This window comes from Ambystoma mexicanum, chromosome 2q, assembly GCF_040938575.1.
Source record: "Ambystoma mexicanum isolate Mex_15411 chromosome 2q, UKY_AmexF1_1, whole genome shotgun sequence".
In the NCBI taxonomy this organism is placed as follows: domain Eukaryota; kingdom Metazoa; phylum Chordata; class Amphibia; order Caudata; family Ambystomatidae; genus Ambystoma; species Ambystoma mexicanum.
The window spans coordinates 1,134,339,216-1,134,363,185 of NC_090924.1; the positions used below are offsets into that span (position 1 = coordinate 1,134,339,216).

General features: G+C 46.2%; 1 protein-coding gene across 6 annotated transcripts in view; it reads left to right on the forward strand.

Annotated features, from left to right (window-relative positions):
- SNX13 (sorting nexin 13) overlaps window positions 1–23,970 on the forward strand; it is a 2,094,218-nt gene that overhangs the window by 36,128 nt on the left and 2,034,120 nt on the right. For all 6 annotated transcript variants that reach the window (XM_069648499.1, XM_069648500.1, XM_069648503.1 and 3 more), the window contains one exon: window positions 18,337–18,424. In XM_069648499.1, coding sequence (XP_069504600.1) covers window positions 18,337–18,424 — 88 coding nt within the window. The remainder of the gene's footprint in view (window positions 1–18,336; window positions 18,425–23,970) is intronic.

Consider the following 23,970-nt stretch of genomic DNA (forward strand, 5'->3'; position numbering starts at 1 on the left):
ACTTGATGCGTGCGGTATCAATGAGCATACATAAGTTAGCATTGGTCGTTACTGCACTCATGTCTGTATACCAGCTATTAGAGTGCTCAGGATGTCTGATATCTTCAATAGCATCCAGGCCTACGCCATGGTATGAGTTATATTTGGGCCTAGGCGCTTGCCTTTTCATTCGATCATGCCGTGATATAGGTCTCTTTGCTAGTGTACTACTGCTAACTTTGTTACAATTACTAATATTTGTGCTACACATTTTTTTTTTTGCAAAATATTTTAAATCTTTGCTCATGCACACACTTATTCGGCCAGGTGCATTTGCTTGCATGCTGACGCTGTTATTGCTAGTCTGAGAAATAATATACATATGTACAATAGCGTTATTGGTTCTGATTAGCAGTGCGCTTCCATTCATGTCCCCCCCTGCCCCTCTTTATCCTATAAGGGAGGGGGGCAGAGAGAGTTTTCTTTTAATGAAGTGTTTCCTTTTAGCAGCAATGCAGGTTTATTTTTCTGGGACATGCAGTTACTTTGTTACATTTAAGGTAGTTATTGTGAGGTAGATTGGTAGTTTCTTTTAGGATACTTGTGAGGAATTTGGGGGTTCCCTACGAACATCTGAGAGGTGGATCCAGTATCGAAGTCCTTTCACTTTTACTGTGAGAGGGGTGGAAAACGCTTCATAAGGACATAGGGTTGTTCCATCTGTACACACAGCTCTTGACGTACATTACTTCACCTGGCAGCAGCGGTTGGGTGGGCAGTGTATTGTCTAGGCGAGGAGGTGTGATCTGTCGGGAGGCATATATATTTGATCGCACGTGTCAGGTTTGTTAAGTACTTTGGAATTCTTCACCCAGTACCGCTGTAGCTCTGTGGGCATCTGATGCCCTCCTTACTGGGGATATGGGTGTGGGCATACGCTTGCCAGTTACTATTTCGTGTGGTGAAAGGGGATGGTCTTTACTTGGCTAAGTACGCAAATTAAAGAGGGCTAGGGGCAAGCAATGCATCCAGTTTTTCCTCAAGGTGGTGCAGAGCTTGCATTTAAGAAGGGCGTTTATTCGTTCAACAACGCTGTTTGCTTGATGGTGGTAAATTGAGTACTTCCAGTGTTTAATGCCAAGTAGTGCTGTGTTTTCTTTGAAGAGTTCATTAATGAAGTGGGTGCCGTTGTCCGACTTTAGTACATCGCACACTCCCCATCGAGGGGAAAATCTTGCACGCTGAAAATTAAGCAGTGCATTTGTCATCCGGATGTGCACAAGTTCCAGCTTCAACCCATCGTGAAAAAGGGCACCCTACAACTATTGGGTATCGTAAACCATTGCATTTTACTCCCATGTCTGCATAATCTATGTGTAACTCACGGAACGGCCCAATGGGACGAAGCATGGTGCCTCGTATTGCCCGCAGTGTCCTGCCAGTGCCGAAGGTTTGACAGGTGGTGCAGTGTATAATCCTGTTCATGAGATGCTCCTGAAGGTATGAACCAATCTTCTTGTATGTCTTCTGCAATATGCTGTTTGGTGCTGTGGGATGGGTGGTGTAACTGGTCGAATGCTACTCCCAAGAGCTTTACAGGCATTGCAGCCTTGCCAGTGCATTCTTGTCTTTAGAGTAAGACCATGGGGGACTGTTTATACCCTCTCTTGGACCATAGTTCTTTTTCCTCATTTTGGGCTTTTCCCTGTAATTCTATCAGTTGTATGATAGGCAGCGCTGATTATGATGTGGGCTGTGTGTTATGCAATGGTGTTGTCTGAAATTACTGGGACGGGAAGGTAGGCTGCCATTTTGCCTGCAGCGCCCGGCCCGACGTTTCCTAATTCGATTTAGTCAGTGTTACTAGTGTGGACGGTGCATTTAACAACGGCTACCACAGAACGGTGCGGCCGTAAGAAAATTGGTGTGTGTGAAAGTCTGCCATGTTGTACTGGGGAACCCGTCTGCTCTGCGGAACCCTCTCCTTTTCCATCGTGACAATCCGGCATGCACTGTTGTAGCGATGTATGCAGAGTCTGAATAAATGATCAAGTGGCATCCTTGATATGTTTGTAGCACCTCGATGAGCCCCATGAGCTCTGCTGCCTGTGCTGAATAGTGCATGGGTAACCTCTTCATCACTAATGTTTCATATTCTCTCCCTTCAAGGCGCACTACTGCTGTGCCCGTATGTCTTTGTCCTTTGCCCTGTGTCCTGGTCAATTGTTGCTGACACGTCAACAAAGAGTACCTCCCCCTCCTCTAGTGGACGGCCCTTGCTTTGGGTATGTCATCTTCTTCACATTTGTATGTGGCACAGTCGTGTTGCTGCAAATCCTCGTATGTGCACACTTCCGTTAGCAACGTGGCTGGATTTACAGTTTTGCATCGCACTACATGTATATTTGGGGCTTGAGATAATCTTGTATGCTGATGCTCTCTGGGTTGTCGGGAAGACTTCGATCTTTCCAAGATCGCTAATACTGAATGCTCCACATACAATGTCACTTAGCATCCCATCATTTCGGAGCTTTCCTCAATGGCGAAGGCAGCTGCAGCGTGAGCTTGTTCACATGCAAACTGCCCTTGCATAACTGAATCTAGTGTACTGCTGTAATAGGCCAATGGCTTGTGGCCCATTGTGCTCCTGTGTTAACGCAGCAGTCGTGAGTGTGCCATTTGAATGTGAAAATATTTAGAATTCTTGTGCGTAATCTGGGGTGGTGAGAACTAGGAAGGTGGAAATAATTTCCTTCAAATCATTAAAACTTTGTACCAAGTCTGCTGTTCATTCTAGTTTATGGTTGTCTTTTTGTGCTTCCTTGAGACCCTGTAAGAGCTGTCTGGTGTATGCTGCAGGTTCCGTGTAATAATGTCCCATCAAAAAAATCGCAGAAAAAAAAGTGCTGGTTTTTGTGGGGACATTATTACATGGAACATGCGGGAGACACCCCTGCAACCTCGTGTGTGTGTGTGTGTGTGTGTGTGTGTGTGTGTGTGTGTGTGTGTGTATATATATATATATATATATATATATATATAGTCACCACAACCTTTTCCCGGCGACATTATATACGGGACCATATATATAGGGATATTATTACCTGATACCATGCTGCATAGTCCAGAATCCATGCCCTTTAGTAATTGTACAACCCCAGGAATTTCTGCATGTCTTTCTCTGTAACAGGTTTGGGTGTGGCGCGCACAGTTGCGGCTCTGTCTGGGATTCTGTCTGTGCCGTCTGCTGAGATCCGCTGACCTAAGTAGAGCACCTCAAGTTGGCAGTATTGAAGTTTGGCCTTGTCAACCTTGTACCCCTTGCGGACCAAGAGTTGTAGCAGGGTAATGGAATCTTTGCGACTGTCGCTGTAAACCAGGAAGTCGTCCACGTACTGGATGACCGGGCTGGCACATGGATGTTGCCCAAGTCTTTGTGTAATATTCTGTTAAATATGCTTGGGCTCTCGCAATACCCTTGGGACAAATGAGTGTGCTTGTAGCGCTTCCACCTTGTGTAAATGCTGTGGGTGTAAGGGTACTGAAAAGAAGGCATTTAAATCAACCACTATGAAGTGCGTTACTTCTTTAGGGATACTGCACAAAATGGCGGCAGGGTTCCTAACTAGAGGAAATTCTTTCTGCGGTTCTATGTTCTTTCATCGCGAGTAATTACAATGCCTGGCTTTTAAACGTGTACAGAATTATGAAAATGGTCATTTGTATTTCTTTTTTTGGGGGAGCGGTATCCCTACCCCCACCTATTTTTACCTATTCCTAACCCCTTATCTCCCATTTCCCACCCCTCTAAAAATGTTGTTTACCATTTTCTTAATTCTGTACACGTTTAAAAGCCAGGCGTTGTAATTACTGGCGATGAAAGGACGTTATACCCTTTCTGTACTAAGTCATTAATTGGGCAGAGATCCTGGATCATACTCCAATGGTCCCCATCGCTTTTTTGGACAGTGCATATGGCAGTATTCTGGGGACACTGCAGGGTGGAAAATGAAATCAGTTTGCACTCTCCGGCAAGGCTTTGGCAATTTGTGGCACTGCTTCCACAAGCATGGTTTGCCATACATGAACATGTCTAGGTCAACTGGAATGCCTTGCACTACCACGTCACATGTCATGGCGTGTATTATGAGCATCACTCTCATTGCGCACATTCCTGCTGTGACGCAGACAATACCGTTATCGGTGAATGAGATTGTCCTGTTCAACTTGCTAAGCAGATTCCTGCCGAACAAGATGACAGGAGAGCTCTACGAATACAATTGAGTCACGCTCGAAAGCGCTGACGCTGAGCCCGTGTCCCATTATTGACATGCAAACATCCTAGCATAACTAGCTACTACGCTCCACTGATTAAACAGTGCCTGTCCTTTGCTGTCTGCCCGATTCATTGTATCGGAACCCGCCCATTTAAGGTACCGTGACCTTGCCTCGTGTGCCTCCCTACGTCTAACGCAACCTTTGCCGCTGATTCAAACTGACCCTTGCCGCCATTCTAGCACTGCTGCCTAAAGTCTGTGACAATGTCCTGGTAACCCCTAATGCTATCAGCACGGTAACCGCACTGTACCATATATGTGTAAACCTAACTTGCACCGCGCTGGCTTCTTGACTGTGACACCTGCTATGCACAATGCTGGCATATACTTATATTGCACCCTTTGTAACGATTTTGTGCTGACTCACCTATGACTATTTGAGCCTCGCCTTTGCCGACTTGGACTCAAATGTACCTGTACTTGCCTGTCCGCCAAAGTGCTTCCTCTGGTCTCACATGCGTATTTGAAATCTTGCATGTAGTCTGCAACTAATTTGAATATAGTACGGTTCTTGCCTATCTACGTAATAATCTAAACTGCTGACACTGTACCTCTTGCCTTCGCAAAGAGAACCTTTTGCAATAACCTGCCGTTGCCTACTACCGAATAGCATACTGACCATTACGTATTACACTTTGCTTATGCCTACTTGGGTATTAGCTTAATTTTTACACAGCACCTGATATTTGCTTATTGTTATAACAAATGCTGCTAATGATCTGATTATCACATAAGGCTTACGCTTGCATGACTTGTATTTAGCCTACGTTGTACGACTACTGAGTTTAGATTTAACTTGAGGTCCACAACCCTAACTCATATATGATTACTAATTTGCTGTCCCTGCCACTAATTAAGTTGAAAATTACCAAGGCTCAGACATTACTTCCTGCCTTAGGCCTCCTTACCATAATGGCGGCCGTATCCCTAGCCTCATGCCCACCTAAGGACAGAAACCTGAGGCTGAGAGCAAGACTGCCCCGCATCTATGATTCCCTATCTAACTACACCATCAGAGATGTTCCCCGTAAGGCCGCCCAACCTACTCGACTAGCCACTAAACAACTATACTACCAAAGACACAACCCTAGGTCGACTGCCCTCTCTGTTACCAACCAAACTAACTTCAAAAAAGGTCTCCTCGCTACCAAAGTCTCCCCTGTCACTAAGGCAACTAGCACCCAATCACTAACTGGGTCCCTTATCAACGCCAGGTCGATGGTAGCTCATGCTGCCGACATCTCCGACATTATAGTAAATGAGAACCTGGACTTCTTGGTCATAACCGAGACCTGGCTCCACGAGGCCGCAGACCGCTATCATGCTGGCAGTACCAGACTGCTACCAATTACTAAGAGCCGACAGACCAAACGCTAGAGGTGGTGGCCTAGCTATCATCCACAAATCCAGCCTACCGATTAGGCTTGCCTCCAATCTCCCACTCCAATCTTGTGAAATACTCACAGCCAGTGGCGGCTGGTGAGTTTGAAACCTGGGGGGGGGGGTAAATTTCCCCGGGGCAATATGTGAGCAAGCGAGCCCACAACACCCAAAAGGAGTGCGTGGGGGGCGGGGGGTTTGCCCCCCTGCAAAACTTTTGGAAAAATGGCAATTTACTGTCCAAAAAACCCACCGAAATAAGACAAAAAGCATTAGGTTTTCCATACTAATGGTGGTACATTACTGGTACGTGTGCAAGTGTGACGATGTATTTTACAGCAGCTTGTATTGAGAATAGCTGGTACTATGGTGTATGCATAACGAAATTCATTATATAGTCAGTAATGATGGAAACATATGTTTGTCATGATGCGACTGGCAATAAGGAAAGTTCCAAGAAGCTCTCCCAGCCGAGCCAGGAAGACCTCCGATGGAGGAGGGAAGGTGTGTCACGCATGTATAGGTATGCAATTATTCTGGCATAGGTGCAGCGTGCCGAATAACCTTGTCAAAGCAATCCCAGTGGTGTAAGTTGCCTTGTGGTAATGGGGGCTGATGGTGGGTAACACTAGGTGCACAGTGTCTGCTCGTAATGCAGTGCAGTGAAAAGAAGTGCAATATTATTCAGCAGCTAAAAGGAGCACAGCACTAAAACTGAAAATCGCGTCTAGTACTATCATCAAATGGCACTACCAGCAACCCCTAGAAGTGCACAGTACTGCAACCAAGCACCAACCAGCATCCAGAACTGCCATCAGCCCCGTGAAATACACTGCACAGCAATCTAGCAGCATCGAACATCACTATCCTCAAGCCAAGTGACCAGCGTTGCCATTGTGCTCCAGCAGCACCACACAGCACTCACTACCATGGACTGCCAGCACCACACAGCGCCACCTTGGATTGCCACCACCCTGCTGGCAGTACAAGGTAGCGCTGTGTGGTACTGGCCAGTGGTCGAAGTGAGCGGGAGCGGTCAGGAGCGGTGCTACTCTACTTTTTTTAATTCAGTTTTACAGTTCCTATACTTTTATTTTAAAAAAGAAACCGCTCCGGAATGGTTTTGTTTTAAAATAAAAGTGTAGGAAGACGTTGAAACTTGCACTTTCAGTGCACTGCACTAAATGTTCCCTTAAAAAGCAGGTGCAAGGGCTTGGGGGTTTGTATTGTGTGTGGGAGGAGGCGTGGTGATGGGGTTTGTGGGGAGTGGGTGCAGGCCAGCAGGGAACATAGTTCCACTACTTCTTTTTGTACACTTCGACCACTGGTGCTGGCAGTCCATTGTAGTGCTGTGCGGTGCTTCTGCGGCAGCACCACAAGGCCCCATGTTCGACACAAGCAGCATACAGAGACATACCATGAAGCCTTGGCTAGCATAACACACCACCGCTAACTCATCATTACATGCAAATACCTGCATTGCCACTGAACTCATCAACGTACAGCACTCCCACTGTGCAAAAGCAACATCTGCATACAGCACTACCACTGAAGCCCTGAAACCAGCATCCGACAGCACTACAGTCCAGCCTGAGGACCCAATTAATCACAGCACTACCAATGAGCCCCAGAGCCGACCGCACAAAGGACAACCATCGAGCCACCACTATACACAGCACTGCAATACAACCCTGGCAACAGACACACCTACCGTCACCACAGCAGAACTGAGCAGTGCCATATCAAGCCGGAGCCACACCCCAGACACTGCCGCACTGCCTCCAATCCCCGAAGTCCGCTGCACACAACACCTACACCTCAATGGAGCGGAGCACCACACAGCCCACTGCCATAGTCCATAATTAAGCACACCCGTGGGGCACCGCCGGGGGGCCAGCATAAGCAAAATGCATACAATGGTCCCTGAGCAATAAAATGACCAGCCACAGGTCGGTGCAGTGCCACCCCTGATCAGGCGCGCACAAGTGCTCAAGGAGACTGAAGCTCAGGCCAGCATAAGCAAAATGCATACCTGAGTAGCCACGGGTGCAGTGCCACCCCAGAACAGGAGTCCATTAATGTATTAATAATACATTTGCCAGCCCAGCTGGCTCACTGGCGGGGATGCTGCATTTTATGTTTAGGCGCTAACAGTACATTGCGCAGCACTGCAGTCCAAGGCACAACGAGAATTAATCGGCCATGCAAGAAAGTTTAAAAAAAATCATATGTACCAGAATTTTCGCCCATAAACCCTCAAAATCAATGATACATGACAGGACTAGCCAATAGTTTGTGCCGCATTCACAGGTAGAAATATTTCATACATTTGAGCCAATTGATTCCAGTTCTGTGCTTGGGTCGTTCATGCACTTGGGACTATTTGGAAAGTGATGCATTTGATATTTTGGGGTTCTGCTTCCAAGTGGAATCGGTGCTAGTCGAGCACTCACCAAGCCAGTTCCAGGCGCCACGACTCGGAAGAGGAGTGCGGGCCAGGGAGTCAGTCGTCGTCGACTATGCAGATTTTGGGGGCAACGGCCTGGAACTGGCTTGGTGAGCGCTTGTTTACTTCGTTACGGTAACACAGTAAACAAGCACTCACCATGCCAGTTCCAGGCACCACGAGGAGAGGACTGCGGGCCAGGGACCACCGGACCGGCGCAGAGTAGTGGGGCAGCAGGGCTGGCAGCGAGGCTCATCTGCTGCGAGGTGGGAGGGCTAGTAGAGACTGGGGCGAAGTGGCTCAATCAAGCAAAGCGGGTGGGCGAGAGAATACACCACCGGACCCCCATTGCAGAGCTTACAAGCTTAAGCATACACTGCAAGGTGCAACCCAGCGGCCCACACAATTACACGACCAGCGTTGTGCGGTCCGCAGTGCATATTCAGGCAGGCAGGATTCTCGCAGTTACTATTAAATTAACTTACCTTTTGCGAATAAATCTGGTCTGGACTCCGTCAGGAGGAGGGCAGGCAGCAGGCAAGCAGAGACAGCACGTCCCGTGACCAGTCTCGTCTGTGGATGGGCATGGTCCCTGGCTGGAAGAAGTCCACATCGACCAGCAACAGGGCTCGGAGAGTAACAACTAGAACGGAAGGCGAGGCACCGTGTGCCCATAACCCGACTCCACACACACCACACAGATTGTCATTGGCTGGTAAACAGCCAATGACAATCCATCCACAATCTGTCGTTGCTATGCATGCTCCATACCCCACAAGGAGGAGAGGACACTCTACGCTGTTTGCCTAGAATGCCAAGAGTGCAGGGCCACCCCTCCAGCTTCTTGAATGGGCGAATTGTTACGTAGAGTGCGTGCAGCTACAAGCTCCACGCACTCTACATTGCAGAAAAGCTACTAAATCGGGACGCGCCCCGCCGCAGTAGAAGGCCTGGTGGGCCAGGCCAGCAGCCCAGGCTGCAAGGCTGCAGAGCGGCAGATTAATAAATAAATAATTAATCTGCCACTCTGCACAGGTTTTAAATGTGTAACTTTAAGAAGAGAAAGAGAGACTCTCTTCTCTTCTTCTTCTCTCTGTTCGGGGGGTGTGGCACCCTCCCGCCCAATGTAAGTAGCCGCCACTGCTCACAGCCAAACTCCACCTGTCAGGCAACCATGCCCTCACCATTTTTGTATTCTTACAGACCACCGGGACCACTGGGCTCCTTTGAGGAGGACTTAACCAGTATCCTAAACAATAATACCAAGGACCATGCACAAATTTTGCTATTGGGAGATTTCAATCTCGGATTCAATGATAGTAATGACAAACATGCCTTATCAGTAGCCTCACTAATTAATGACTATGGCTTAACACATAAAATCTCCACATCCACACATGCCAAAGGTAGGACGCTAGACTGGGTGGCCGATTTGAACTGTAACATTAGCATTACGAACAGAACACCTCAACCTTGGACAGACCACTACTTAATCTCTTTCTCCACCTTACTTGACCTTGTTCACCCTAAACCGATACTCAAGGCAACGCCTCTACCTACTAGGTGTAAAAAAAGAGACCCCGGCAGAAAATCTCCTACCTCACCTTCTTCCTACTCTTGATAATTTTACCAATACCTCAAACTCTACCCTGCTGGTAAAAGTCTTCAATAGTACCATGAATAAAGCTCTTGACACTGTAGCCTCTCTTAAAACTCATAAAAGTAGACAAAGATCCCACCTGAATAACTGGTTTACACCTCACTTGAAAGAATTTAGGATTTAAAAAAAATAAAAGAAAGCTGCAAATCGATATGGCGCCACTTTCCCACTGAAGAGAACAAAATTAAGCTAACCAACCACTCTAACCTGTACAAAAAGGAAATCAACACAAAAAAACCCACGTTTAATGATAGAATATCTAAAGCTAAATTGGATACCAAGGAATTATTCTCCATCCTCAGAGAAATGGAATCACCTATACCTCAAGTCGACAATACCCCCAAAGACGAGCCTTGGTGCCCTAAAATCCAAAATGCCCTAGCGGGTAAAATTGGTTCCCTTCTAACCAAAAACACCAACAAAAAAGCATCCCTGCTCCCCCCAACAGAACCTGTACCACAGCAGCAGCCACTTCCTAATTACCCTAACGGCACCCCTCGCCCATTTAGCTTAAAAAAAATATCTATAGCTGAGACAGAAAAAATGATACTCTCATTAAAACCATCTAACTGTAAAGGTGACAACTGCCCAGCACAAATTTATAAAGGACGCAGCTAGAGATCTAGCCCCCTTTATCTCAAAACTTATCAATGCATCCTTTAGGTCAAACCTTGTGCCCAATAATCTTAAACAATCTTGGGTGCTTTCCTTACTTAAAAAACAAACCTTGGACCCAACTATTCCAACAAACTATAGACCCATCAACACAGTCCCATTCTTACTCAAAATCATTGACATAGTAGCTTATCTACAAATTCAGGACTACTTGGAAGTTAACCTACTAGGCTCAAGACAATCTGGCTTCCGTCCCCTTCATGGCACAGAAACGGCCTTGATTGACCTCAAGACCCAAATTGACGAGTTGAAGTACACTGGCAAATCAGCTATGCTACTCCTTCTTGACCTGTCGGCGGCTTTCGACCTGGTAGGCCATGCAGTTTTATGCAATCACCTTAGAACTGCCGCCCACTTCTCAAGTGATGCCATAACATGGATTCAATCCTTCCTTGCCAACCGCACAATGAGAGCCCTCTCTCCCCTAGCAGCTGCCGACCCTATTTAAGTCACCTGTGGTGTCCCACAAGGATCTTGTGTATCTCCTATTATGTATAACATCTTTACTAAGCCCCTATTTGACAGGTTGGACAGACTGGGTGTCAACTACACTAACTATGCAGATGACACTCAGATCCTCATCTTCCTTTCGGGCAACTACCTGGAAGATTCGGCCTTATTAAACAAAATATATCTCCTCATTCAGGCATGGATGGCCTCTGCCTGAATGACGACAAAACGGAGCTCCTGATCCTAGACTCAGAGTTGGCTATCAAAAAACGTAATCCTAGCTATGACTCATTCAACCTTGACAATAATATCATTAAAGTGATTGGTGTCTATCTCGACTCCGCACTCACATTCAAGAAACAAATTAACGTTCTAGCATCCTCTACAGCTTACACCTGCAAACTGATCCGAGCTTGCCGACCGTTCCTATCCGAGACTAGTTGCATTACCTTTGCTAATGCGCTTATATCCAGACTGGATTATTGCAATGCTCTATATGCAGGTTCCCATAAATACATCCTTGATAAACTACAAAGGCTCCTAAATAACGCCCTTAGAGCAGCTCTAAACATCCAGATTATAGAACACATTTCGGCATTTCGAAGAAAAACATACTGGCTCAAAATTAAAAACAGGATAACTCTTAAAACCCTCTCTAACATCCAAATGTCTTAACAATTTAGCCCCTCCTTACCTTGCTGACAGAGTTACTAAAAGAACTTCTGACAGACCTACGAGACTAAACAATGCCTACAAGCTTATGGTTCCCAGATATAAAAAGAGTTCAGCTGGCAGTTCTAGCTTCCCGGTTATAGCTGCCCAAACATGGAATGAACTCCCTGTAGACCTTAGAACTGACCAGCCTTACTCGAGCTTTAGATGGAGAGTCTGGCTACGAGCTAATGACATTGAAACATGACTTCCCCTTATGACTTTCACCGCTGCTATGACTCGCATTCCCCTGCCCCCCTTTGTCTAATGTCCTTTCTCCAAAATGAAGTCTCTAAGTCTCTTCCTACTGCTCAGCAACTAAGCATACCATGCATACATTCTCTGTAACCTTTTTTTTTTTTTTTTTCTCCAGGTATTCTTGTATTGCTCCACAACCCTGCTCCTAAGTACTCAATGCTATGCTCTGTAACCAAGTTCCTAAGTATCCTTGAATTATCCAAGTTCCTAAGTATTCTTGCACAGCTCTGTAACCAAGTTCCTAAGTATTCTTGTATTGCTTGCGCCCAGATACCTGAGGGTTTTGGACTCGCGCTATATCAAATAAATAAACAAACAAACAAACAATAGGGAGCACAAACTACCCTTCCTCCCACCTTTTACATCCACATTCTTTCTGTATGGGACTGTAGAAATAGCCCCAGAGAATCCCTGTGTCGAGTTTTGCCAGATACCGGGAAGTCCCCTTCACTGATGCATGATTTCTCAGTAGTGCCAGTGCCCGAATCCACCATAAAGATGAATTGCTTGTTTCCTATCTCTGCCCCCACCAAGGGTTCCTCTTCTGGATTGAGGGTCATCGACAGGACTGGACAGGCAAGTGCTCTCTGTGGAACGAGAAGGGGTTCCCCCCCACCACTGTAGCGTCTTGGAACGGGGCAACTGGGCGCACTGTTAAAGGGGTTTGCATTTCCTACCTGCTGGAAGTTGTTGTGAGGTGGGTATTGTTGCATTGCCTGCTTTGGTTGTTGCTGTGTGGGTGCGCCTGGTATCTGCAGGGGCAACTGCGTGTATGCCTGGTGTATTTCATAGTGTATGGAGGTCAGTCTGGGAGTCGGCCCCTGTGGTGCTCCTTGAGGGGGCATACCATAATTCTGTTGGGCATAACTGTACCCCGTCCCATGTCTGCTTCTACATTTTCTATACAGACCTTATACATGGGCGGCCTGCTCCCTAGGGGATTCCAGGCTGCTATTGGTCCCAGCGCCTTCCATCTGCCTTCCATCACATGGGGTCAGCTGGGCTCATCTCTCCAGGGAGTGAAGATCTCGTTCCTCATTAGTTACTATTGTAAAACCATGCTACTCTTATAATTATGGCTTGCACTTGGGAAGCTCTGTGACTGGCATACGGGGAGGCTTAAGATTCTGCTGACCCACACATTCTTTTCTCATTCTATATAGCACCATCCGCACCCAAGGTTTCCAACCTCGCTGTGGAATATAATGTATTCCTCTGTGTACCTCACGTTACAAAGTGTGTCATGAAATAAGGTGGAATGGTCGGGTTCTTTTAGATCTTTTATGACCACTGGGTTTATGGTTGGCGGTCTGAGGTCACCTACAATCGCGGAATTCGGGGGTGTTGGATTGGGGCAGTTGTAGGTGTCATATCTCATGGTTGGCTGGGTGGGGGCTGGAGGTCTGCCTTTGGCCTGACTCTGATAAACTTTATAAAATTATGGAACAAAGGAAAGTTTCTATGGGAGCCAGCATCGTGGGTCTCCATCGGCAGCGCTCAGCCTGTTCAGGTTTCTTGGTTGGATTAGTTTATGCCACACAGCCATGCAGGGCTGAATGTTTCTTCCATAACTACAAACATGGCGCCTCCTTATATGTGCGCACTAAATCTATGCATTTATATTTAATATTGTGTTTGTGCAGGGTTTCTTAGCTCTCCAACCAACCGCCACCCCCCACCCCCCACCCCCACCCCCACCCCCACACCTGCCTCCTGGTACATCACCATTGTGGTTTTGGGATTCCCCCTACTCTAAATCGCCTATGGGGGTGTGAGAGGTTCATTTTTTCCCCAACAATCGTGGGGACCTTTCCCGACCACCCCAACAATAATGATGGAATTCAACCATGCACAAAGCATTCTGTTTGTTTATCTAGTAAGTAAATTGCCATTGGCTTACAATTTGACTGTCATTTTTGCCACATATTGTCAATGTTTCATTTACCTATTCTGAAGTCTAAAGTGTGCCTTGAGATATTTTAAAGTTATATAATTGTACCTAATTTGGAAACAGTATCACTATGTAGCTTTTCACGAGAATCGTCAACAGCAAACAACCAAACGCAACCGCACAGAAGGAGACCAGACAACACCAGACATAACAAAGACCTAATCGACGCAATAACCTCCTACATCACCAAATCAAGAATAACTTCCACTCGACACCCACAATTTGTGGGAGAAGAACCTGAGGAAAACAAAAACTCTGAGAAGAAATTTTCGACGACAGACGCACCTGGACCAACACCTCAACTAGAGATCGACCTTCAAGGAAACCCCAACACCAATCAGAAGACGACCCCAACAATAAAGCCCAAACCAAACCACAACTCTAAACTCCACTGCAATCTATTAAATGCATGATCCATGTCAAAACATTCAACAGTGATCTTTGACCTTCTCGATGACAACGGCATTGACATCCTATTCATCACAGAAACATGGCTGGACGACGACTAGCCAACTTCAAATGCCTCCAAATAAAAAACAAACATAAAAAAGGAAGAGGTCTCGCGATAGCATTGAAAGAACACCTAAACATAAAAACAGACGACCCTCTCAACATCACCAACTGCGAAACCATGGTCATACACCTATCGGCGAACCCAAAAACCAATGTTACATTCATCCTGGTGTACAGACCACCGTTTTATGATGCAACCTTTGTTGATAACTTCATAGAAGCCATCACCAATTTAGCCGACAACTTTTCACCCTTTGAATTCCCCCTCTGCCAGGCTCCGACCTCTCTCGATTCTTGGCCTCCCGGTTTACTGTGGCTCTTGATCAGGGTGATATCCTATGTCTAGAGATATCTAATTATCCTGTGGGACTTCTACATCTGGTTTGAAACAAATCGCGCCAACTCCTGGAACTCACTGACCGAACAACTTACAACCATGAAACTACGACAGCTGGTCAAAGCAGCAACACACTCGGCAGGACACAACCTTGACGCAATCTTCGCCCAGGAAAAGGCCCCACCGATTAAAATACTGTGGAGCGACCATCTCATCATCCCTTTCATCATCAGACTACCAACTGCACTCTGCATCTAGGCCCCAAACTCGCAACCACCACGAAAAGAAACTGGAAAGCCGTCAAAACAAGCAACTTGTTCGAACAACTGGAGACCACCAAACCCTCAATTACAGAGCTAGAGCCGGCTGACCTAGACGGGAAAGCAGAGCTACTACACAAATGGATCACTGATGCAATCCAAAAGATCAACCCAGAAAAACCATTCACCCCATCAAAAAAAAGAGCAATGGCAAAATGGTTCACGCCACTACTAAGCACCATGAAAAAAGACAAGAAAATGGAGCTGCAATGGAGGAAAGAATACAACCCAGAAAAAAAAGTTCCAGAAACCAATCCAAGCATACAAGAAGGAAATACAAAAGGCGAAGAGAAGGCACTATGACGACAGAATCACCAACACAAATTCGCAAAAAGAAATGTTCAACATCATCAAAGTAATGAGAAACCCTCCAGGCTGCGACAAAACCCCAACCCCCTCAGAGAAATTTTGCAACGACCTGGCAGACCACTTCAAGAACAAAATCAACGACATCTGACAAATCATACAAAACAGACCAACCGACCACAACATCCATCCATCCAACCAACCGAACCAAACACAGAACCACAACACAAACTCCAAAACTATCCCGAAATATCAGCAGAGGCCTTCGTCTTGCTGGTGAAACGCAGCAAGAAATCAGGTTCGCCCATGGATCCATGCCCGCCTGACATCTATAAATCAATCCTCGCATAAGGGACACCATCAGAATATTTCAGAGACTTCCTAAATCTCTCACTAGCAACAGGAACCGTACCAAAAACATTCAAATCAGCATATATCAAACCACTCTTAAAAAACAAAATTGGTGATGTAGAAGACCTCTTCAACTACAGACCGATCTCAAACATTCCCTACCCAGCAAACCTCCTGGAAACCTACGTATACAAAGTAACCCAACAACACGTAGAAAACACCACCTGTTGGACCAAGCGCAAGTCTGCTTCAAACCCGCAAGAGGAACAGAAACAGCACTACTATCCCTCTTGGACAACCTAAAAACAAATGCGGACTCCGACGCAACCTCTGCCCTGATTCTACTTGACCTCTCCACAGCCTTTGACACAGTTGGCCATAAGACACTAACCAAAAGATTAGAAGACATAGGTATAACCGACACAGCACTACTTTGGATTAAATATTTCCTAGTAGACAGAACAGAAACCGTTTGGTTAAAGCCCTTCAAATCCACACCACGAGTCAACTACTGTGGAGTACCACAAGGGTCCTACTATCACCATTGTACTTCACCATCTACCAAACTGCACTAATTAGAATCTTCAAAAAATACAAAATTACATGCAGATGACACTCGAATCATCTACAAAATCGAAGAGAATCAAGCCAACCACTCAACCCTAATCAAGTGTCTAGAAGGAGTCTTTAAATGCCAACAACTTGAAAATCAACCCAGGAAAGACAGAAATCATGATAATATCCAAAAATCAAGAGAACACCTATATTCCATGGCCAATGGAAATGGGAACTGCACCGGTTTCATCTAAGGTAGTAAAAAAACCTGGGAGTCCTGATGGCCATCACCCTAACCTTAGAACCACAACAAATAAATGCAATAATCAAGAAATGCTTCTTCCTCCTTCACACGGCAAAACACTCCCCATCGTCGCCCTCATGTCAATCGACTATGCAAACAGCCTCTATCTCGGGATACCAGAATACCTCCAGAAGAAACCACAACGGATCCAAAATGCTGCAGCCAGAATGCTTCTCAAACTATCCAGAAGAGACCATATCACTCCAGCCCTAAAAACACTTCACTGGCTCCAAGTCAAACATCGCATCACTTTCAAAACAATGTGCATAACACACAGGGCAATCGGCGGACAAGGAGCATAATTCTTGCAAAAGAATAGAACAATCTACAAGCCAACGCGACTCCTCGGATCAACCAACGAAATCCATCTGGAAGAAATACCATACCTCCTTCTCCCACTTAGCTGCAAAAACCTGGAACAACATCCCGAATGAAAAACACCAAAGACCACCTACAATTTAGAAAACAGATTAAAACTGAAAAACAATGAAAAGATTGACAAAATCTAGGACGACAATGACAGCATCCAGAACCTAATAAAGAAACTCCTGCTACAACAAGAGAGACGACACTAAGCCCATTAGGACAAATCTAGGACGACAATGACATCCAGAACATAACAAACTCTTACAACAACAAGAGAGATGACACTAAGTCTAATAGGACACAAGCGACAACCATGAGAATAGTATCAAGCACCCCTAGTCACCTCCCAGTGAACAACCACCACCCACCCGACAAATACCACTATAGCTCATACCTGTGCAAAGTTGGGTAAACGTCAGCACCAGCCACACCAACTAAGCTGCGGATATTGGCAAGGGCAGAGACCGAAAGAGAGTTGTAAATGAAGGCAGACGTAGCGCCTGAAAATAATTGCAAGCGTTATGATTGCCACACTACAAAGTGGGTATAAGCAACCGAATAAGAGGATGTATGCCTAGCAGCTTCAATGCATGGAGGGAGGAAATCCGGGCATACCGGTTCCACCCTCTTGCTAGACTAAATTGGGAATGCTCTCGGGGCCAGACTGTAAGGGATGCACAAATGCCTGCCCGCCCCACATACTAACAGGGGCCACATAGGCGGCTGGCACACAACTTGAGCAAGGGTATGCATGCAAACAGATACCATAATGAAAGGCACCGTGGATGTCGTACAGCCCTGATCTGGATGCAGACACGGTGACGCCCACACACCCCACCTAATTAGGAATACAGAAATGTAGCGCCTCACTTCAAATAGCAATGCCAACTAACCAACCCACTAACCACTCCTTCTGCATACACCTCTCAAATTCGAACCAAACACAACCACAAACCTACAACACAACAATCCGCACAAACTTCACTACACTGCAACAACAAAACAAAGCACACCTGGACCCGCGCAACAGAAAATGACATCTTCCGACAGTAACACCCCAAGCCCAGCCAATGGAATTCCAGGCTGAGGCCGCCAACAGCACATCACTGCTCTCTTGCACTTCTACAGCTCATCCCACTAACTTCCCTCCCTCCCATTCTTTTCCAGAGCCGCCAGAGCACGAGGGGACCACTCCGGTGGTGATAGAGCGCGGTACAAATATCCTTTAACATTAACATATTTAAAGTCATAAAATTGTACCTAATTTGGAAACAGTATCACTATGTAGCTTTTCACGATCAATTGGACCGTTTTTGCACATCAGTGCTGGTAAAATCTGCAGCTTTGTTTGTTTTCCGTCTTTTAAAATTAACTTCTAAGCCTGCATTGCAAGGGTATTCTTATTAAAGCTAATCCAAGTCCTTTATCTCCATTTAGGGTATGCTGCGTCCTCAGATGGAGCAGCAAAAAGCTCCAGAACCCTAAGCCACACAGGCCCCGGAGTGATACCAACACCCTCCAAATGGTAAGCAACCCTTATGTGCTACAGTTTTACTTTTTGTAAACTGTCATTTCAAAGAGATATGTGCAACAGAACGATCTGGTTATTGAGGAATTCTTTCCATTCGATTGGAGTTGCTTTCTTGGTTTTCCGTTGTAGGAAATGAGTGTCAAAGGCAATATACTGGAATGGAATTGATCAGTGCCAGCTTTATTCTGAGAATCTTACATGTGCAGTGTGGAGAATCTCTGTGAGTCCTGTCTTTGGGCCTACAGTATATGTGACACATTTTGCAGTGGCTCATATTAGCACTGTACTGTCTGTGAGGACAAGACTTATTGTGACATTAATTGGACTGACTTAGTATTGTATGCTGGAAAACCATGGATGTTTCTTGAAAGTTTTGGTGATGGAGGGTTTGGTTTCAATGTTGGTTGGAAGCTAATTTCAACCCAATATATGTTGCCATTTAGTCGTACCTCTTTGAAAACGAACATTGCTTGTATGTGAGGGTGTGCCAGAGGTGTATCACAGGGTGCAGATGGGTTCAGTAGCAGTGTTGTCATTTTCTAAGACTAAGAAACGAGTGATGCCAGTCACTGTTTGGCCAGCACCCAGGAGGGCCAGTAACTTCCACATATGTAATGGTAATGTTTATTTATAAAGCACCTATGCACAAGGCAAGTATTTCAAAGCACTCAAGGAGGGTGGTCACATGGCAGGGGTGGGAAGAAACAAGTCATTCAGAGTTCTTGAAATTCTGAGACGATAATAGTCTGCACAGGCAGAGTAAGTGCATATAATACAATAAACAGTTGAGACACAGCAAATCGGCCTGACGACGATTCTGCAGTTTTACCAAGTGCAATTAAGTGGTGAAGACTGGTGAGAACAGACAGTCTTCTTGCACAGTGCATTCGGATTGTGCAAGTGCACAGAAGGTTACAAGGAGTGGGAGGTCCAAGTGCATCCAGTTGGTGGAGACTGGGGTAGGTGCAGAGAGAGCCACTCTCTTGGGTCATTTCTCAAGTGCAGTGAGGGTGAGGTGAGTGTAGTGCCCTTAGGCAAGTGTGAGATGGGACTGGCGGGGGTGCCATGGACCTGTGAGAATGAGGTACACCAGGCAGCCAGTCGGCAAGCTGTAAGAAAAAGGAGGGGGAGAGGGAAAGAGCAGACCGCTAGGTTATCAGGGTAGAGGGAGAGAGAAGAAAGAGGAGAAGAGGAAGGTATTGAGGAGTTCCTGTAACTTAAGGAGGTCTGACTATTCTAGAGGGAGGCCCCTGCTGAGGATGAGGATCTCCCTCCAAATCTATGCTTGGAGAACTGGCTCACTCGCAGAAGGTTGGAGGTAGATGAGCAGAGGGTTCGGGAGGGATAGTAATTAGGCAACATTGCAGATTGGTAGGTCCTAAGCCCCAGAAAGCCTTGTGGAGAATGCAGAGGGTCTTGAACCTGATCCTTGCAGCCACGGGAAGCCAGTGAAGAGATTTCAGCGCCGGAGAGATGCAGACCTTGGGCTTGAGGTCAAGGATAAGTCTCGTGGTTGTGGTCTGGATGAGTTGCAGAGGGCTCCGAGCAGAAGCAGGGAGGTTGAGAAAGAGGCTGTTGCAGTAGTCCAGTCTTGAGAGAACCAGGGCTCTGGAGACAGTGAGCCGCGGAGGGAAAGTGAGAAAAGGTAGAGTACCTTTGAGAAGGTAGTGAGACTTTTTGAGAATGTGAGAGGAGAGAGTGGAGTCGAAGATGACCCCCAAGGTTTTTAGCCTTGCAGGTAGGTGCAGGGCCAAGGGAGGCTGGTCAGAGTGAAAGTGGGAAGGTGGTAGCAGTGGTCCCAATGGGGGGGGCAAGGGAGGAGGGAAGAGGGAGATCCGTGCCTCTGGATGCTCTAATGCCAGACTGATGGTTGTGGAAGCAGCCAATAGATTAAGTGTGGAGTGTTTGCTGAGAGCCAACTCTTCCAGGAGTTTGCCCAGGAAAGGAGTGATCGAGATAGGACGGTACTTTGCTGGAATGGAGGGATCAGCAGAAGGTGCACAAGGGAGTACTTCAGAGCAGTTGGGAAAACTCCAGTGGAAAAGGAGATATTGCAGAGATCAGCCAAGACTGGGGCAAGGGAGTCAATGTTGTCCTGAATGGTTTTGGAGGGCAGGGGTCCACCTGTTTGGATGAAGCCTTCATAGACTGGACTTGTCTGGTGACCTCATCGGGTGAGACTGGTGAGAGAGAAGAAAGTGGAAGTGGAGGGGGGAGCCAAAGGAGGCTCCGGTGTTGGTGTTTGGTGTGGAAGGGAGGAAGGGAAGGATGTCTTGGGTTTGTGTGATGAAGTGTGGAACCAGGGCCCTGCAGAGGTCCTGGGTGGGTGTGACAGAAGAGGCTGCTGCAGGATTGGCCAGTTCCCTACAGACTTTGAAAAGTTTGTTGCTTAATGCGGCAGAGATGCGGCCTTGAATAAAGACTTTTTTTGGGGTGGGGGGGGGGTTTGTTGAGCGGTGCAGAGTCGATATTGCCTTTTGAAGGAGGCAACGGGCTTGTCAGATGGTTTGGCCGACGAATTCCATTTCTGCTCATTGCATTTGCATTTTAAGAGCAGCATGTGAGCAGATATTCTCTTGTACAGCCATTCTAATGTTATCCAGCTGATGTCTTCGCGGATACAGGTACCTCATCACTGACCTGGCTGACTAATGATAAATATCCAGCTATGCTGACTTCATTAGAGACACCACGACATAGTAACGTTAGCCATGAAGAATACCTGCTACGAAGTTACACCGACACACACGTGCACACATGAAGAACATGCTTACACAGTTCAATAGATGGAGGAAAGACTGTCAGAAGTCTTTCTTATTTTCTTTAATTGGCAGAAATGCAAGAAAGCAAGAGATGCAGAGCAATTTTGCAGCCGCGTATTGCAACTAACATTATGGAACTACAGAATCATAGAAGGAGTCTGGAAGAGCCAAGTACCACTAACCGATGAGGAAAAATAGTACAATATCCACATCTAGAAATCCTAGCATATCTATAGTACAGCTACATGAAGCCACAGGCCTCATAATGAGAGATGAAGGAAGACCAATTTTATAGCACGCTGCTCAGAACTGGTACTCTGCTAAAAATAGCATAATAAATCCTCACTAATTGCAGACCAAAAAGCTCAGTTTTGCGGTCCTCACCCACTTGGAACAATAGCCATTTACCTGCGGTGGGAAGAGGAGCAGTGAACAAGGCAAGAACGGATACATGTGTTGTCTAACAATGTTGCAACCTGCTGGCACTCTCTTGGGCTAAGTGGATATCCGCTCCAGTCAATTGGGGAACACTAAGCCAGGGGTGGATGGGAAAGTGCAAAGGCTGATGGTAGTCATGCGACAAGGTAATAGATAGTTTTTGGGGAAGTCTCATGCGAGACCATGTGACATGCAAGGACCAGTCAGCTAACTTCTATAGGTGTCGTCTATAGGCACTACCACTCCAGCTACCCAATAGTATGGGTTTGTAAGTTTTTGGGGAATGGTTCTACGGTGTGATGAGATTTGCGAACAAAAAACTCCAGACACGGGCTCAGGAGCTGTGATTGTTGGAGAATACATTTTTATTTATTTCATTTGTATAGCGCACACAAACTTCGGGCATCAGGGCACTAAGGAACCAGTTAAATGGGGCCCGAAGGCAAAGAAAACATTGTAGGAAAAGGTTACAGACAAATAAATAGGCAAGTTAGTTGAAAAGCCATGTTTTGAGTGTGTTGAGAATTGTTTTCCTGTATGGTCGGGGTCTGTTATGGAAAATAAAGGAAAGTTCTAACTTGCCCCTAACGGAGTCCTCTGTCATTTACGTGGGGAGGGTTTGTTGGTCCCTGGGTACTCTGCTGAACAGTGATTGTGTAGCACGAACCTCGGTCCTCTGGTATACCATAGTTTACACATTTGTTGCCATGTGTCGAGTGCATTTCTTTTAGGTCAGGTGGATTTTTAAAGAATGTCAATGCCCGACTCAGCTCACTAACGTCTTTAGCTGCAATGTTGCTCATGCTGTCGTGTGTACAAATAACTTGTGACATTAAAAATAGTAGTACATTAGCAAACAAACCCGTTTGATTAGCAATCAAGAAACATTTTATTGGCAAACTCTGCTAATCAATTTTTGAAATCTAATTCATGCCTTGCTCGGGGCTATCACGATGAGAAAGGAGGGGGATTCAGGAGGAGCAATGGATCCCCAGTCCAACGTGCAGAGGTATTGAGCAGCTAATTAGGGTATTATCAGTCCCATTGGAAGTAGCAATAATAAAGTTCTCTACACACACAAGTCTCGGCTTTATTTGACGGGGAAATTATATGGCTGACAGAGCAACAAAAGAAGCGGCCTACCTGCCTGAGGGTACTATTTCTAGGTACAAAAGAAAGGGCACCTATGATGGTGCAAGGATCAAAAAGCAGTGAGAAGCTGCGGTAGGTTTCAATGCACCACCCATTGTGTAGCTAATTGATCAACCGGGCGAAGCACCTCGGGGAACAGAAAGAGCTATTGGTACAGAGGGTATGTTCTCTCCAACGGACCTGGTCTGGAGACAGAATAGCACAGGAAAGCCAGTGATGCCCAAATAATTACTTGTCATAGCGTTGGAGCAGCTTAATTTCCCGGCGCACTTGTCAAAACAACACCTAGCCGCCGAAATAAGTGACTGATGGTTTATTCCACAGTTGCTTGAACTAGTGGCCGATTTTACAGGAAATTGCATTACGTGCCAGCGATTCTTAGTGGGGCACACATTGATAACAATAAAAGCAACATTGCCACAACCAGAAGGGCCCTTCTGGCACTTGCCCATTGACTGTGTTGGCATGCAAGACAGGTGCACCTCTGACAAGTACATGTTTGTTGTCTGTCCTTTTTTACGTTGGCTTGAGGCGGGACCCTGTGCTCATGATGCCAAATCAGCAGCTATATTCCTGCTGCGGGAGGTATTTCCAAGCTGCGGGAGGGGGGATATGCAATGAACTAAGGTCAGACAAAGACATTTCTCCAACTACCTGTTCAAGGAGGTTCCAACTGTCCTGGGGATGAAACACTGCCTTTGCTCAGTTTACCGACCACAAACGTATGAGTTGTTGAAAGACTAAACGGCCTGCTTAAGAGTGTTTGGCAAAGCTTACAACAACACTTAGCAACAATTGGCTTTATTGCCTATCTTTCGCACTATTTGCATTACGTAACTCACCTGGCGCCTATACCCATTTGACTGTGCATGAGATTGTTACTAGCAGGAGAATGCATGCTCTTTTTCTCATGCACGTACAATTTCGGATGCTCATAGCTCATCACAGGTATTGGGGAAGAATAATTCAAAACTTACTTAACTGAACTTACAAAAGCAATTGCCTATGTGACTAGTCGGGTACGCACACGATCAAGCCGGTCGGCCATTGACCCATCACCTGCAAACACACAAAAAGAGGACATCTTCCCACCAGCTGTACCCCTCTATCCTGGTGAGGAGGTCTTCATCAAAATGGATGTGCGGAACTGGAAGGAGCCCTGGTATAGGGGACCACATGAGGTGCTTT